At 54.0% G+C, this 13,282-nt stretch overlaps 1 protein-coding gene across 2 annotated transcripts in view; it reads right to left on the bottom strand.

The window, feature by feature from the left end:
- Positions 1-2,479: 2,479 nt before the first annotated feature.
- The window catches only part of ABCC1 (ATP binding cassette subfamily C member 1), a 127,475-nt gene continuing 116,672 nt past the window's right edge, over positions 2,480-13,282 (bottom strand). The window contains exons 24-31 of one of the 2 annotated variants that reach the window (XM_045072205.1): positions 13,067-13,266; positions 11,438-11,570; positions 10,812-10,913; positions 8,484-8,630; positions 6,543-6,701; positions 5,891-6,057; positions 4,628-4,822; positions 2,480-4,125 (exon numbers count right to left, since the gene is read on the bottom strand). In XM_045072205.1, coding sequence (XP_044928140.1) covers positions 4,017-4,125; positions 4,628-4,822; positions 5,891-6,057; positions 6,543-6,701; positions 8,484-8,630; positions 10,812-10,913; positions 11,438-11,570; positions 13,067-13,266 — 1,212 coding nt within the window. In that variant the 3' untranslated portion in view covers positions 2,480-4,016. Of the gene's footprint in view, positions 4,126-4,627; positions 4,823-5,890; positions 6,058-6,542; positions 6,702-8,483; positions 8,631-10,811; positions 10,928-11,437; positions 11,571-13,066; positions 13,267-13,282 lie in introns of those variants that run through there. The other variant, XR_006604377.1, reaches the window with a different exon arrangement.

Below are 13,282 nucleotides of genomic sequence, written 5' to 3' on the forward strand. Positions count from 1 at the left end.
TTACAGACAAGAAAATGCACACAGAGCGTAAGCAGGGCTCCAGAGCCCACATCCTAACCCGCTGCAGCCCTGGAACATCAGCTCACCGACAGCTGAATTCCACTCAGGCATCTCCCCTCCCCGGAAGGGAAGGAATGGGCTCTTTGCCCTCTTGAAACAAGGGATTTGTTCCCACGCGTTCACTGTGACTCCCAGCCCCTGGCACGGCGCACAGCATGTGGGAGTGCTCGACAAAGGACACCTGCAGGGACGAATGGATGGACAGACCGACCGGTGGATGGAAAGGTGGACTAACGAATGAAAGGCATCACCATGCAGGACGGGGTCCTGAGGGCCAGGCAGGGCACTGGCTGCTTTACTGGGATCGGCTTCCTTCTTTGCACCTACCTGGCCAGGCGGACCCGATGATCCCGGCTGTACCCACGAAGAAACTGCAGCTCCTGAAAGGCACGTTCTAGAGGCCCTGATGATGTCACATAGGGCCCAGGGCCCAGCACAGAGAGCTCAGTCTTGGATTGGAGAATCTGTCGCCGGCCTTGAGCGATGTGCTCGGGGAGGGCATTCATTAAGGAGTAAACCGATCCGAGCCTTGCTCTCTGTGAGCTGCCACTGTGAAAGAAACGGGAGCGACCAGCCATGCTGATGTCTGGGGAAGAGGGAAGACCAGAGGGCGGGACCGAGCCCCGCATGCTGGAGGGGCCTTCGAGGTGGCTGGAGGGGAGCTCAGGGCAGAGGTCGCGGGAAGCCGGGTTGTGGAGGGTAGCTGGCTGCTGCCAGAGATGGGGACCACTGGAGGGTTGGGATGGAGGGGTTTTTAAAGGCGCACGATGTTGCTGGGTGGAGAACAAACTATACGGCAGGGAAGGAGAGAAGAGGGTGGCCAGGGCAGCAGGGAAATCGCTGAGGTGGATGTCACAGGGGCACGAGGGAGGGACCCACATGGCAGCCACCAGAGGGCTGAGAAGTGGTCAGATTCTGAGTGCTTTGCTAGAAGGTGCTGCAGGACCCACACGGGAAGCATCACTCTAGGTCCCCGCTCCCCCCTGGCCTGGGGTCCCCCTCCCACGGGAGCAAGGCTAAGCACCAAGCCTAGGGCCTGGCACCCAGGAGAGGCCCCCTTGCTCCTTGCACAGCACGGACGCACTCACCTGGACGAGCGGGGGAGCAGGCACCCCTGCCCCAGCCTCAGGGCTTTTGACACCACCCTCTCTGAGACTAAGGCTGCATGTGTCCTCCTCTTCAGGAAAGAGCGAGAGCTTGAACCCAGGCCCATGAGCCTCCTGAGGACTAGTCACCCCACAGAGCACACCCACAGTAACTCACCAGGTTGCACACTTGGGATTCCTGGTTAGGACCTGACCCGAGACCCCACCTCTAAAACTGACCTGACCCCCCATGTGGCACGTCCAAATACTTCCCTTCTCAGGGGAATAAGCTGACCAGCACCTCTCTGCTGAGCACGTTCACGCTCCAGGCGACACAAAGCACTGTTGGAGGGCAGCCCAGCAGGGCCAGGATGCCCGCTCTGTGCCATTACTTGGGGCCTGGTTTCAGGGTGCAGCCCAGGCTTGCTCCCCAAACACAGCTGGTTCTTCAAACTGAAGACACTGAACACGCCAGCCTCACTTCCCTGCAAGCCACAACTCAGAAACCACGGAACGACCACGGGGAGAGGTACTGCTCTTCCTTACACACTCCTGCATCTCCCAGCTTCCTTTGCGCTGGGGCTGGGGCCAGGTGACTGACTCTGGCCCATGGGCTGAGTGGAACGGACTTGTGTCGCTTCCAGTTTGGGGCACGAAGAAGAGGGATGCGTCATCCTGTGCCTGCTTTCCCCTGCCCTGCAGTGCCGATCTCCGGAAGCTGGCCCTTGGGAGGTGATGCTCTAAGACCGTAATAGCCTAGGTCTCTCTGTCGCTGCAGCGAAGACAGGGACCGGCGAGAGGCATCTGATGCTCATCAAAGAATGCATGAGTGAGAAATTACCCTGATATTCCATTTCCCAAGAATTCAGCACTAATTTGTTCTCACAGCCTAGCTAACACAAAGGGATTTTCTCAGTTAATTTTGGCCACGTGGGACTTTTGCCTGGCTTGTGTCTTACATGACTAAGGTCGTGTGTGCCACCAACATGCCACTGCTCATCGCCATAACAATCCCGCAGGGCAGGTACGATCAGGCCTATGTAACACACGCAGCGAGGGCACCGATGTCCAGTGACTTATGCGAGGTCACACAGTTAGCCAACTGCAAAGGCAGGGTTCAAGCCCAGGCTCTGTCCACCAGGCCAGGCTGACTCCCCACTAAGCCCCGCCTGCTTCTTCACCCCTCAGGTCCGTTCCCGAACAAGGGCTCCCACTGGAGACAATTGGTTTGCCAAAGAGAAAGAACACAAGCAGGCAAGAGGGTTACCCCGTCCCGACTTCTGAAGGACATGGCAGAACACTCTGCTAACGCCCCAAAGAAAACAGAACAATTGTTCAGTAAGAAACAAAATATTTTTTTTTTACTGTAAATTATTGCAAATGTTCATGTTTCCAGTGTAAGTCATTAGAAAAAGATCCCCAAGAAAAACTTGGTTTATCTAATGTAGAAGAATGGTATAACTTACAAAAAAATAAATATATATGCCACCTTAAAGAAGGAAGGTGCTTCTCTGGGTGTGAAGTCAGCAATGTAATTCATAGCGAGTATGAATCTCGGAGCAGCAGTGACCTTCCTCTGCGTTTTGGGTCTCGCTCTGGTCTGAGAAACCACGAAGGACTCTGCTTTTCCGTTTTCCTCCCGGAACACGTGGACCACCCGTCACCTGCTGGCTGCTGTGGCTCCTCCCTGGGAACGCTGTTCCTCAACCAGCACCTCTTCCCAAGAAATTAAAGTCTTGAAACTGTTTTCCCCCTTGGAGCAGCATTTAAAGCCAAAAAACCAAAAAAAGCCAGAAAAAAAAAAAAAAGAAAGAAAGAAAAGGAAAAGCAATCACTGATAATCGTGAATGGGTCCTTTTCTTGTCCCGGAAGAGACTCAGTCACGAAACGTCAAGCTCTCCACGCTGCCATTCTTCAAGCTACCCTGAGGCCAGCGGCGAGGAAAAAAAAAATTCTAACCACACGGAGGAGACTCAACGGGGCTCTTTTCAGCCCCGACCGGTCCTACCTGGCAGTACCTAGCGCTCTTGGCCTTGACCGTGTCATCACCATCGGCAGATCTTCTCTCTCGGGGACTAGAGCAGTAAAGCCTTCCTAGCCACGGGGAGAAGGGGGGTGAGGAGAGCGAGGAGGAGACCGGCGTGGATGAAGAGCCGAACGACCAGGCTGGGGAGCCAGTGCTGACATGAGCCCTGGGTCCGGACGGCCCAGAAGTGCTGCCAGGTCCCGTCGGTGAGAAGTCCGTAGACATGGAGGCAGCCCCCCGGCCTGGGAGGCAAGTACCGGGGGAGCAGGGCTGAGACGTGGGGTCCCACGTCGGAGCGCCTGGAAGACCACATGGTTGGTACGAAGAGTGTGCTTGGCCCTCAACGGATGGCCCCTCACCTCCTACCTGCAGCCCTAAAGAGACCGAGCATGCCGGGGGGTGCTGGGGACAGCCGTCGGGGTTCCGGGGAGCTTCTCAAAGACAGAACCCGTTGACTTTGGCTGGAGAGTCCTGAGGCAGTTGGCTGGATTTGGTCACTAGCGTATTTTATGAAACCACCTTCTCTGGCAGCTTGGCTGCCGAAACCTCCCCGCCGAGCACCAAGAGCAAGAGCGTGCGTTCCTGGGGGCCTGAGAACATCTGTGCATCTCGCAGGGCTACGGAGGCAGGGGTGGGAGAGTTCTGGGTGGGCTGCATTTCTGTGTCTCTCCTACTTCTTCACGCTGGCTGCTTTGTGTGTTTGGTTGGTTGGTTTGTTTGTGTTCTTCTTTTTGGTTTCGGTACACAGGAGGTCTGGGTTCCCAAGGATGGTGCCGCAGTACATCATCCCCGGACGCCGGCGTTGTTGGCCTTGCAGCTCTGACCAGATGCACCAGCTCCAGGGCTCACACCAGGCCAGCATCTTTGGCCATGCTGTAGAAAAGACCTCTCTGCTGTAGGAGGTCGGAGGGGTGGCCACACTCCCGGATCTCTCCCTTGTCCAGGACGATGACCCTGCAAGAGCAGCAGACACAGACATGAGGGGAAAGGAAGGGGTCAGCACCTTGTGCCCCCAAGAACCACCCCAACAAATCCCTGCTCTGGGTCAGGCCCCTCACACCTTCTGTTAGGACTGCTGCAGTAGCCTTCCAACTGGCTGCCATCCTCGACCCCTCCTGGTCAAAGCCCTGGGATGCTTACCCCAGGACAGGCTCTCTCACTTTCTCTGCTTCGTTCCCAGCACCATTAGCTTTGGTGTGTTCAAGTGTCTATTGCCTGTCTCTGCACCCAGCCCCCGAATGACCTAGAAGATCCTTCAGGCAGGCTCCTTGTCTGATACTTCCTTGCTGAGTCCCCAGTGCCTAGAATAGGACTGAGAATGAGGCGGGCACTCTACGTGTGTGTTGACTGAATACATGATGGAGTGATGTCAGAAACACCCAAGGGAAAGAGAGGGCTGTCCCTCCACACAGGACAGTGCTGAACGAACGGGGACACCCGAGGACCAGAGCATCACCTCGTGTAGTCCATGATGGTGTTCAGCCGGTGTGCGATAGTCAGCACCGTGCAGTCTTCAAACTGCGTCCGGATGGTCGACTGAATGAGGTTGTCTGTTTCAAGGTCCACGGCCGCCGTGGCCTCGTCCAACACCAGGATCTTGGTCTTCCTCAGCAGAGCCCGGGCCAGGCACACAAGCTGGCGCTGCCCGACGCTTGACCGGGAGAAAAAGACCAGGAGACAGAGGGTCAAAACCACCCCTGACCCTGAGCCCAGGCAGGAGCTGGGAGTAGAGAGAGGGGACACTAGGTGCTGCCGAGGCCAGAGGAGCCCGGCTACTCCCCCATCCCCACGCCTGTGCCCTCAGCAGACGTCGGTGACTGCTTGGGACGTTCTCGCCGTGGAGCTAGAGTGGGGCTCTCGGCGTCATGTTCAGAACAGGGCTCAGAGGGGAGCAGCTTGGCATGGGCGGTGTGAAGGGTAACCAAACGGCCCCGTATCTGTGCTTTCTGTAGGGCCCTCCCCACTGACTCCGGACTCAACCACCTGTCTTGCTTTGGCCGACGGGATGCCGGCAAACGAGGCCAGCGGAGGCTCGCAGAGGGACTGCCCTCTGGGGTCCGCTCACTCCTGTGCCTCCGCTATCGCCGTGACCACACACCTGGGCGGGTCGGCTGGAGGATGAGGGACGTGTGGAGCCGACCCGATCTGCCCTGGCGGACCCCCAGCCCCGTGAGTGAGCCGAGAACCACAGGGCCGCCTGGCAGTGACCCCCGCCAAGGGTCTGAAGCGTTGAACACATCTGAGGTTCGGTGGGTGGTTGTCACAGGGACAGATGAGGCATGGGGGACGCGGGAGCACGACTTGGGCTCCCTGCGCCACCAGGCAGTGATTCTTCAGTTGCTGGGTCATGGGGGGCATCCTGGGGATCCTGGGAGAGGGCCCAGGGCAGTGGATGGAGCCTCAGAGAGCTCAGAAATTTACTGAGCAAGAGAGAAGCTTTTCAATAGGTGAACAACTAACAGTCACACTCCATCGACTAAACCCGGCGTGAAAGGAACCACACTGGCCATCCTGGTGTTATACCTCATGCTACCATGAGCCTGGACTGAAGCCCACTTTACAGATGCTGAAACTGAAGCGGCAGGAGGGGAAGAGAAAATGGCTCATCCATGCCTCAAACCTAGGCCTGACACAGATGCAAAAGGACAGGATCTTCCAACACCTCGATGGAGGCAGAGCTGAGGAGACCCAGTCGGGGCCTCGCACCCCGGCTTCTTACCTCAGGTTCTCCCCGCCTTCCGCACACTCGTAGTTCAGCTTGTCGGGAAGGGCGGACACGAAGTCCTTCAGGTGAGCCAGCTCCAGGGACGTCCACACTTCCTCATCCGAGTACTGGGTGAACGGGTCCAGGTTCATGCGGAGGGAACCCGAGAACAAAACAGGGTCCTGTCCGGGGAGAAGACAGCAGACGGCAGGTGAGGCTCACGTCACAATGCCTGCACCCGGCGCCAACAGGCGCGACGTGAACAGCTCTGGCCAGAATCGCTCCAGATGGGGTTCCAGGGTTCCTCGGACTCGCTATTTCCAGAGATGTTAGTAATGCAGGGGGAAGGTTTGGAAAATCCTGGGTTAAGTGAAATAAAATAAATATCTTTTGGCAAAACTTCCCGGAGTCTCCAATACATGGAACCTTCTGACAGGGAGAAGCAGCGTAGATAATTCCTAATCATAAAGTACTGTGGATTCCTCCCCACTGGTTAATTCCCGCTGTGATTTATACGCTAAGGGGAGATTCAGTGGTGAAGAAACAGTATTGGTCCAATGAGAACAGTGAAAATAATAAAATAGGAATATATTTACGTTTGTCCCCAGTACATAGGTACATCACTCTCCCCGCCCCCACTCACTCCCTCGCTGCGCCCAGACCCCACCTGCGGGATGATGGTGATCTTGAAGCGCAGATCGTGCAGCCCGATCTTGGCAATGTTGATGCCGTCGATAATGATCTCCCCCTCAGCGGACTCGTTGATCCGAAACAAGCCCAGGGTCAGGGACGACTTCCCGGCTCCTGTCCGCCCCACGATGCCAACCTGTGGGACAGGAAGGGCCCAGGGTGAGGTGGGGATGCTGGTGTCTGGGGGTTACGCCTCGCCTGCTCCCCGCACAGGGCCCACATTTCAGATGTCTGCCCTAAAGCAGTTCGGTCCTCTGGTCAGCCCTGATGTCCACCACACACAGCTCTCCCGGTCAGCAGCTTCCCAGGGCCCCCTTCAGGGCCAAGATGGGCTTCCTCCTCTACGCCACCTCATTTTGTAAATTAAAATATTTGGCTCTCTTGATACGTTAGTACAGACCTCCCAAAGAGACAGGGCTCTGGCAGAAGGGATTTTTAAGAAAGCCCTTTTATTTTCAGCTCTAGGTAATGTTAATAATCAGGTATTTTCCCCCATACTGTTTTTCAATCCTTTGATGATGAGTTCCCCATCCTGAGCTGTCCAGCATCTCAAAGACTCAGGCCGACCCCCCTGCACACCTCCTCCCTCCATTCTGGCTGCAGGAGCCACAAGAGGTGATGGACAGGACCCAGCTTCCACTCATCCTCTCCTCAGGAAATGGGGCTCCCTGCTCCGTGGCCAACGACTAACATTCCTGCCATCCAGTTGCACCTCCTCGCTCCTCGTCGGGGCTCTTGAAAAGCAGGCTCCCTCCCGCCTCTAACAGGAATGTCACACAGCGGAGTCTCGTGATGGAATGTAAGCCACAGAGCCTCCGCGAGACCACCACCCGCTCTGTTCGTCCCCTTGGTGTAAGTTAGATTTCTCATGGGAACGAAACATTCTGAGCCTCAGGGTAGACACGGTTTAACAAACACGTATGTTCAGAGGCGCCTGCATGGCTCAGAGGGTCGTGATCTCAGGGTCCTGGGATCAAGTCCTGCTTCGGGCTCAGCAGGGAGCCTGCTTTCCCCTCTCTCTGCTTGCGTCTGTCTACTTGTGAGCTCTGTCAAATAAAATAAATAAAATCTTTTAAAAAAGGACACATATGTTCAGAGATTAAAGAAACTCTGTCCTCTGGCAGACAGCCAGGAAGACCCTTCATCTGATTCCTAAGGAGGGTCTAAAGGTCTCAGAGCCAGGACGTCTTCCACAAACAACTTGGGACTAGGGATATATTCCAGAATTCTGACAACTTCACATGTTCACTAAGCCGTCCCTAGTAGTGACGATGGCATCTTTCGATTCTAGAGGTGGCAAACTCAAATGCCCATGGGGGCCAAGTAGGCACGTAAGTGAGATGGGGAGGGGCTGGGTGAGCTGGGAGGTTCTCGTCTTGTCTAGAAAGAACCAGGCAGGGAGTATAAGCCCCATGTTGCTGGATGCTTGATCTTTCAAGAAAAGCAGGAAATGAGGGGTGCCTGGGTGGCTCAGTCAGTTAGGCACCCAATTCTTGCTTTCGACTCAGGTCATAGTCTCAGGGTCACGTGACTGAGCCCTGCAACCCCCTTAATACTCTCCCTCTGCCCTTCCTCCCACCAGCAGCGGACATGCTCACTCACTCACTCACTCACTCACTCAAAAAAAAAAAAAAAAAAAAAAAAGGCAGGAAATGGATCTTTATCTAAGACATACCAGATTCTTCAGTATTTGCAATGTATTCAGATTTTTCAAAACTTACCTGCGGGCCTCATCTAGCTCTCTGCTGACAGTATGTAATGCGGCTGGGACACTCTAGCAGCTTCTGCTTCCACAAAGCCCCTGCTAGAAAAGGCCACTCGAGCCCCACGGAGTTGGACTTTGAGAAACCGGGGAAACGATGTGCCTGGCTGCAAGCGACGCCCTGCTGTGAAGGGTCGGGGGACGAGGCACACCCACCTTTTCCCCTCCATCGATGGTGACATTGATGTTCTTGAGAACCAAGTCCAGGTTTTCTCGGTAGCGCAGGCCATAGTCTCGGAATTCCACTCGGCCCACCTGAGGCCAGGTGCTGGGTGGAGTCATCTCCGGGACTCGCCAGGGAGCCTGGGGGGGTGGTAAGGAGTGGGGTGTTGGGGAAGGAACCTTAGGTCTGCCTCAGGAGCCTCAGGACTACAAGAGAGCCGGCGATACATCCCCCTCTGACCTCCTCTCCCTCCCCGGGCTCACTCTGCTCCCCACGCACCTGTGTGCCCCGCTTCTGGGCCTCTGCACCCTCCTCGATCTCCCCTCTGGGCTTGCTCCCTCAGTGCTGATCTCGGGCCATGCAGAGCTCGCCCTGACTCTGTGCCCTCGATCCCCAACCCTACTCAGATCTCCCTCAGACCACGTGGCACCTCCTACCACTTGAGGTGTGCTTTGGTTTGCTTATTCTGTTGTCCATGCCCTCTGGAACGTCCACCACATGCGGACGGGTTGGTTCACAGTTCACTGTCACACTCCAGCCCCCTCAACCTGCCACAGCACACAGCAGGGGCTCCATGAATATTTGTGAACTGAATCAATGAAGGATTGGTCCTCTCTGACAGGCACAAGGGTAGAGGTTTTACTCTGGGTGCCTCCTATATTTGGAAGACAAAGCAATGTCTAATGCTTTTAAAGATTACTATCACATGACCTCATTTAATCCACGACAGTCCCGTGAGTGGGGTCCTTGCACATGAGGAAATGGACACAGAGAGGGTAGGTAACTTGCCCAGGGTCACACAGCCCTTATTTCTGAAGAGTTTCTTAGCTAAATTCAACACTTCCTAAGCGCTACAACTGGATATGCTCGGGGCCAGGATCAGGGGTAGCTTCGGGGAAAATGAAGAACAGAGAGGATGAAAGAGAGCTTTCATCCTTTCTCCCCCATAAACTTGCTATATTAAATTTTTTTTATAAGTATATTTCCCTTTTATAGATTTAGGTATATAAAAGAAGAGGATAAGCTGTAAGAACATGGAGGGCGCTGGAAGGAAGTGGATGGAACTTTCTAAAGGGAAAACACAGTCTATAAAACAAATAAATAAATATTTTTAGTAGTGGTAAGACCCTGGATGAGCTCTACTTTCTTTTATATTTTTCAAATATGTTATCCTAAAAACATAAAAATAATCGAAAGAAATAAAAACATGGTACCTTTTAAAAAATAAATTTCATTTCATACTTTACATGATTCACTGCATGGCATGTGAATTATATCTTATTTATTTATTTTTTTTATATCTTAAAAATGTAAAAAAATAAAATCAGTAGAGTGGGAAAACCCCTGGTGTAATACATACTTATTTCCTCAGGGGGCGCTCACACCATCCTGAATGATGCTCTCTGATGAAGGGGGACTGGGCGCACCTGAGAGTGTTAAGGACAGGACAGCGCTCACCTCTGTGAGATCTGTCTTGAGATCCCTCAAGACAGTTTACCCAGGGCCATGGTCTCATTCCCAAGGGGCACGTTCTTGGGAGGCAGTGTGCCAACGGCACAGAAGCAAATTCTGGGTCGGCCATTTACCAGTCACTTAATCTCAGGCAAGTAAGTTAACCTTGTGCCTCAGTTTCCTCATCTGTAAAATGGGGTCACAACAGAACGGGAGTTACAAGGCTACAGAAAGGTTGTATGAATTATTCCATGTCAGATGTGTGCTTCAGGGCCTGAGGCCCCTCTGAGGGCACAATACAGGCTGCTGTCATTACAGGTGGTGGCAGGGGCAGAGGTGTCTCTCTAGGCATGACTGTCACTATCATTAAGATCACTACCATCGCAGGCAGAAAAAGGCAGTTACTGAGGACAATGCGGCACAGAAGTCCGGACACTGGGGTTCTACTCCCAGCCGTTCTGACCACATGTGATCTCGGGTCAGCCACTTTTCATTCCTAGGCCACGCTTTGCTCCATCTATAAAATGCAGACCTTGGTTGAGGAAGTGTAGGGTTCCCCAAACTTAGGTCAATTCCTTCCCACCGTCATCATTCTTACAATATGCATGCACTGGGCCTCTGGTGAGTGAATTTCCACGCTCTGAATCACCTCTCCGGTACTCAATTCTTAAACTTCAAAGAGGAAACAAATGTCTCATTTTCCCCAACAGCAGTCCCCCTCTCCCCACAGATACATGACAAGTAAGAGAAGACGATTCTTGTTGAACAGAGGCTGCCTGTCGAAGGCACGCTGGCTATGGCTCTACGGATGGTCTGGGTTAAGTCACACCGAAGAGGTCAGGGGAGGCCAGGCCGGCTGCTGCCTTTACCTCCTTCTCCGTCTCTGAATACTCCTTCAGCCTCTCCACCGCCACGATGTTGGTCTCCATCTCAGAAGACATGCGGACCAGCCAGTTCAAGTACGTGGTGATCTGTGGGTGAGCTTCTACAGTGAGTGCAAGTGGCATTATCTTTGGGAAGTAATTACGAATTACAAAATGCCCTAGGTAACCTAGGTCCAGAAAACATGAACCTCACATACTGCTATCACCCGGACGGGCTACACTGTGCCTTGTAAGGAAACACATTTCAAGTCATCAGAAACGTCATCAGAAAATATTTCGAACCAGATGGTAAAAGGAAAATACCACGTATCCAAATTTGGGTGCCCAAATGAAAGCCGTGATGGGAGGGCAAGTCACAGCCAGAACAGCATTCTTCCTGTAGCTGGGGACACCCTGGCAGGCCATCACGGGCTTTCTTTGACTCAGGGGAATCCTGGCCACGTGCCTCCCTTCCACCCCAGCACTACTGGGTCACTGGGCTTCTCAAACGCCGCTCGGCCTCCAGCGGCTCCCCCAGCTCCTGCCCGGGTTCAAAGCAAAGGCCCAAGAATCCGACAACGGACTCCCCCAAGAAGAAAATCCGAAAATCTGGCTGAGAGCACCCCCCTTACCTGCAATGAATACGACACAGACAGGCCCACCAAGCCGGCGCTGAGACTGTGCCTGTGCCTGGAGATCACGGCGAACAGGGCAGCGAACAGGACGATACAGTTGCCTACACACTCCAGGCGCACGGCCAGCCACCTGCCCGCAGACACACAGGCGGACAGAGACACAGAGACATACAGAGACCTGGAGTCAGCTTTCCAGAGTTTCCGGTTTCTGGTTCATGTGGGCGGGGTGGGGGTCACGTTGCTAACTGCCGTAATTCCCCGAGAGTTCCCGAGAAAAGCTCGGGAAGGGGAAAGACGGCCGAAGGGACACGGCCTCGCTACTTCCTCATTAGTCCGACAACCCCAGGGATCAAAAGAGATTTCTCTAGAAGCCGACTTCCCAGGAAAGTGAAGCTTTAAAATATACCCACATACACCCATCTTTAAAATGATGTCCGGGAAAATTCCTAAATTCCTAAGAAGTCATCAACTATAAGAGGCACCACTGATTTAAAATAAGCATGCCTTGGGGGTGCCCAGCTGGTGACCTCACGGAGCAAGATCCGTGGAGTGTGCGACTCTTGATCTCAGGGTCGTGGGTCCGAGCCCCACGCTGCATGGAGAGGTTACTTGAAAATAACCTTCTCTTGGTAGAGAAGCGGGGAAGGGGGAGAAAAGCTACTATTTTCAATGTTGCTCTCATGTTCCCAGAGCCACATCATCCCCCTTCTAGACATGTTAAAATGGATTACTTCACCTTTGGAAGTATAAACAGATATATTACTGGTTTAAAGCTAACGTCTGTAAGATATCACAGGGCGCTAGGAATATTAATATTTCAAGGCATGAAGCACCTTAGGGAGAGACAGGGGTGTTGATCTTTTTGTCACATACGGCCCTTCTGATTCCCATGACTGATATTCCCGGGTGTGTAGCTTCTCCCAAAGACAGAGCCAGATGTGACCCAGGCTCTAAGAATTCTGCAGGGTAGGAAGGGTCTCCAACAACTCATGGTCTCCTAGTCTTACGTTACAGGTGATACTGTGTATGACGGGGCTGACAGCTGGTTAGGATGGCCAACTCCCAGGGTGCTTCCACCCCCTCCCAGAATCTTTTATATCACGTCTCAAAACACGTATGAGGACAGCAGTGAGGAGAATACCCTTTTAGGGATCAGAAGCTTTTCTGAATTTAGTCAACAAGGAGTAAACTTCCGTCCCGTCTTTTCCATTTGATGTTCTCCATCCACTCATGATCTTCGGGGCACAGCAATTTCAGGGGGGCCAACCTAAGACTGGGGAGTGGCTTCCCACGCTCATCACACAGGGGTACGGTGGGGGTGATGCCCTTCGGCCGAGAATCAGGACACAAAAATACTGGCGGAGTGTGCCCATCCCGGGTGATCTTACATCATCAGGACAACAGCGAACGGGTAGTTCGGCAGTGTTTCCTGACTCCAGGACAACGTGGTCGCGGCCCTCACTCAACACTTGGAGCTGAAGCGCTTGTGTCCGCTCTCAGGGGTCGCTGCGTCCTGTCCTCCCGCCCGGTGGGGAGGGCCCGAGCCTGGCTTCACACCCTCCTCCTCCAGGAACGAGGGCGGAGTTAGGCCTCCACCTGCCCCCGAGGGGCCACGCGCGCGCCCACCTGTTGGCCACGATGCTGGGGTAATAGGCCTTCTGGTTCTCGTCCACCTTCAGGTCGCTCTGGCGGATGAAGCGCTCCTGCTCCTCGAAGGCGCGGATGACGCTGACGCCCAGCAGGGTCTCGTTGAAGTGGGAGTACACCGGGGAGCGGCTCACCGACTCCAGGCGCTTCAGCTGCCGCGACGAGGCCACGTAGAACCTCTGGGGGAAGAGAACG

The sequence above is a fragment of the Mustela putorius genome, unplaced genomic scaffold (assembly GCF_011764305.1).
Source record: "Mustela putorius furo isolate JIRA1106 unplaced genomic scaffold, ASM1176430v1.1 tig00004007_pilon_pilon_pilon, whole genome shotgun sequence".
In the NCBI taxonomy this organism is placed as follows: Eukaryota; Metazoa; Chordata; class Mammalia; order Carnivora; family Mustelidae; genus Mustela; species Mustela putorius.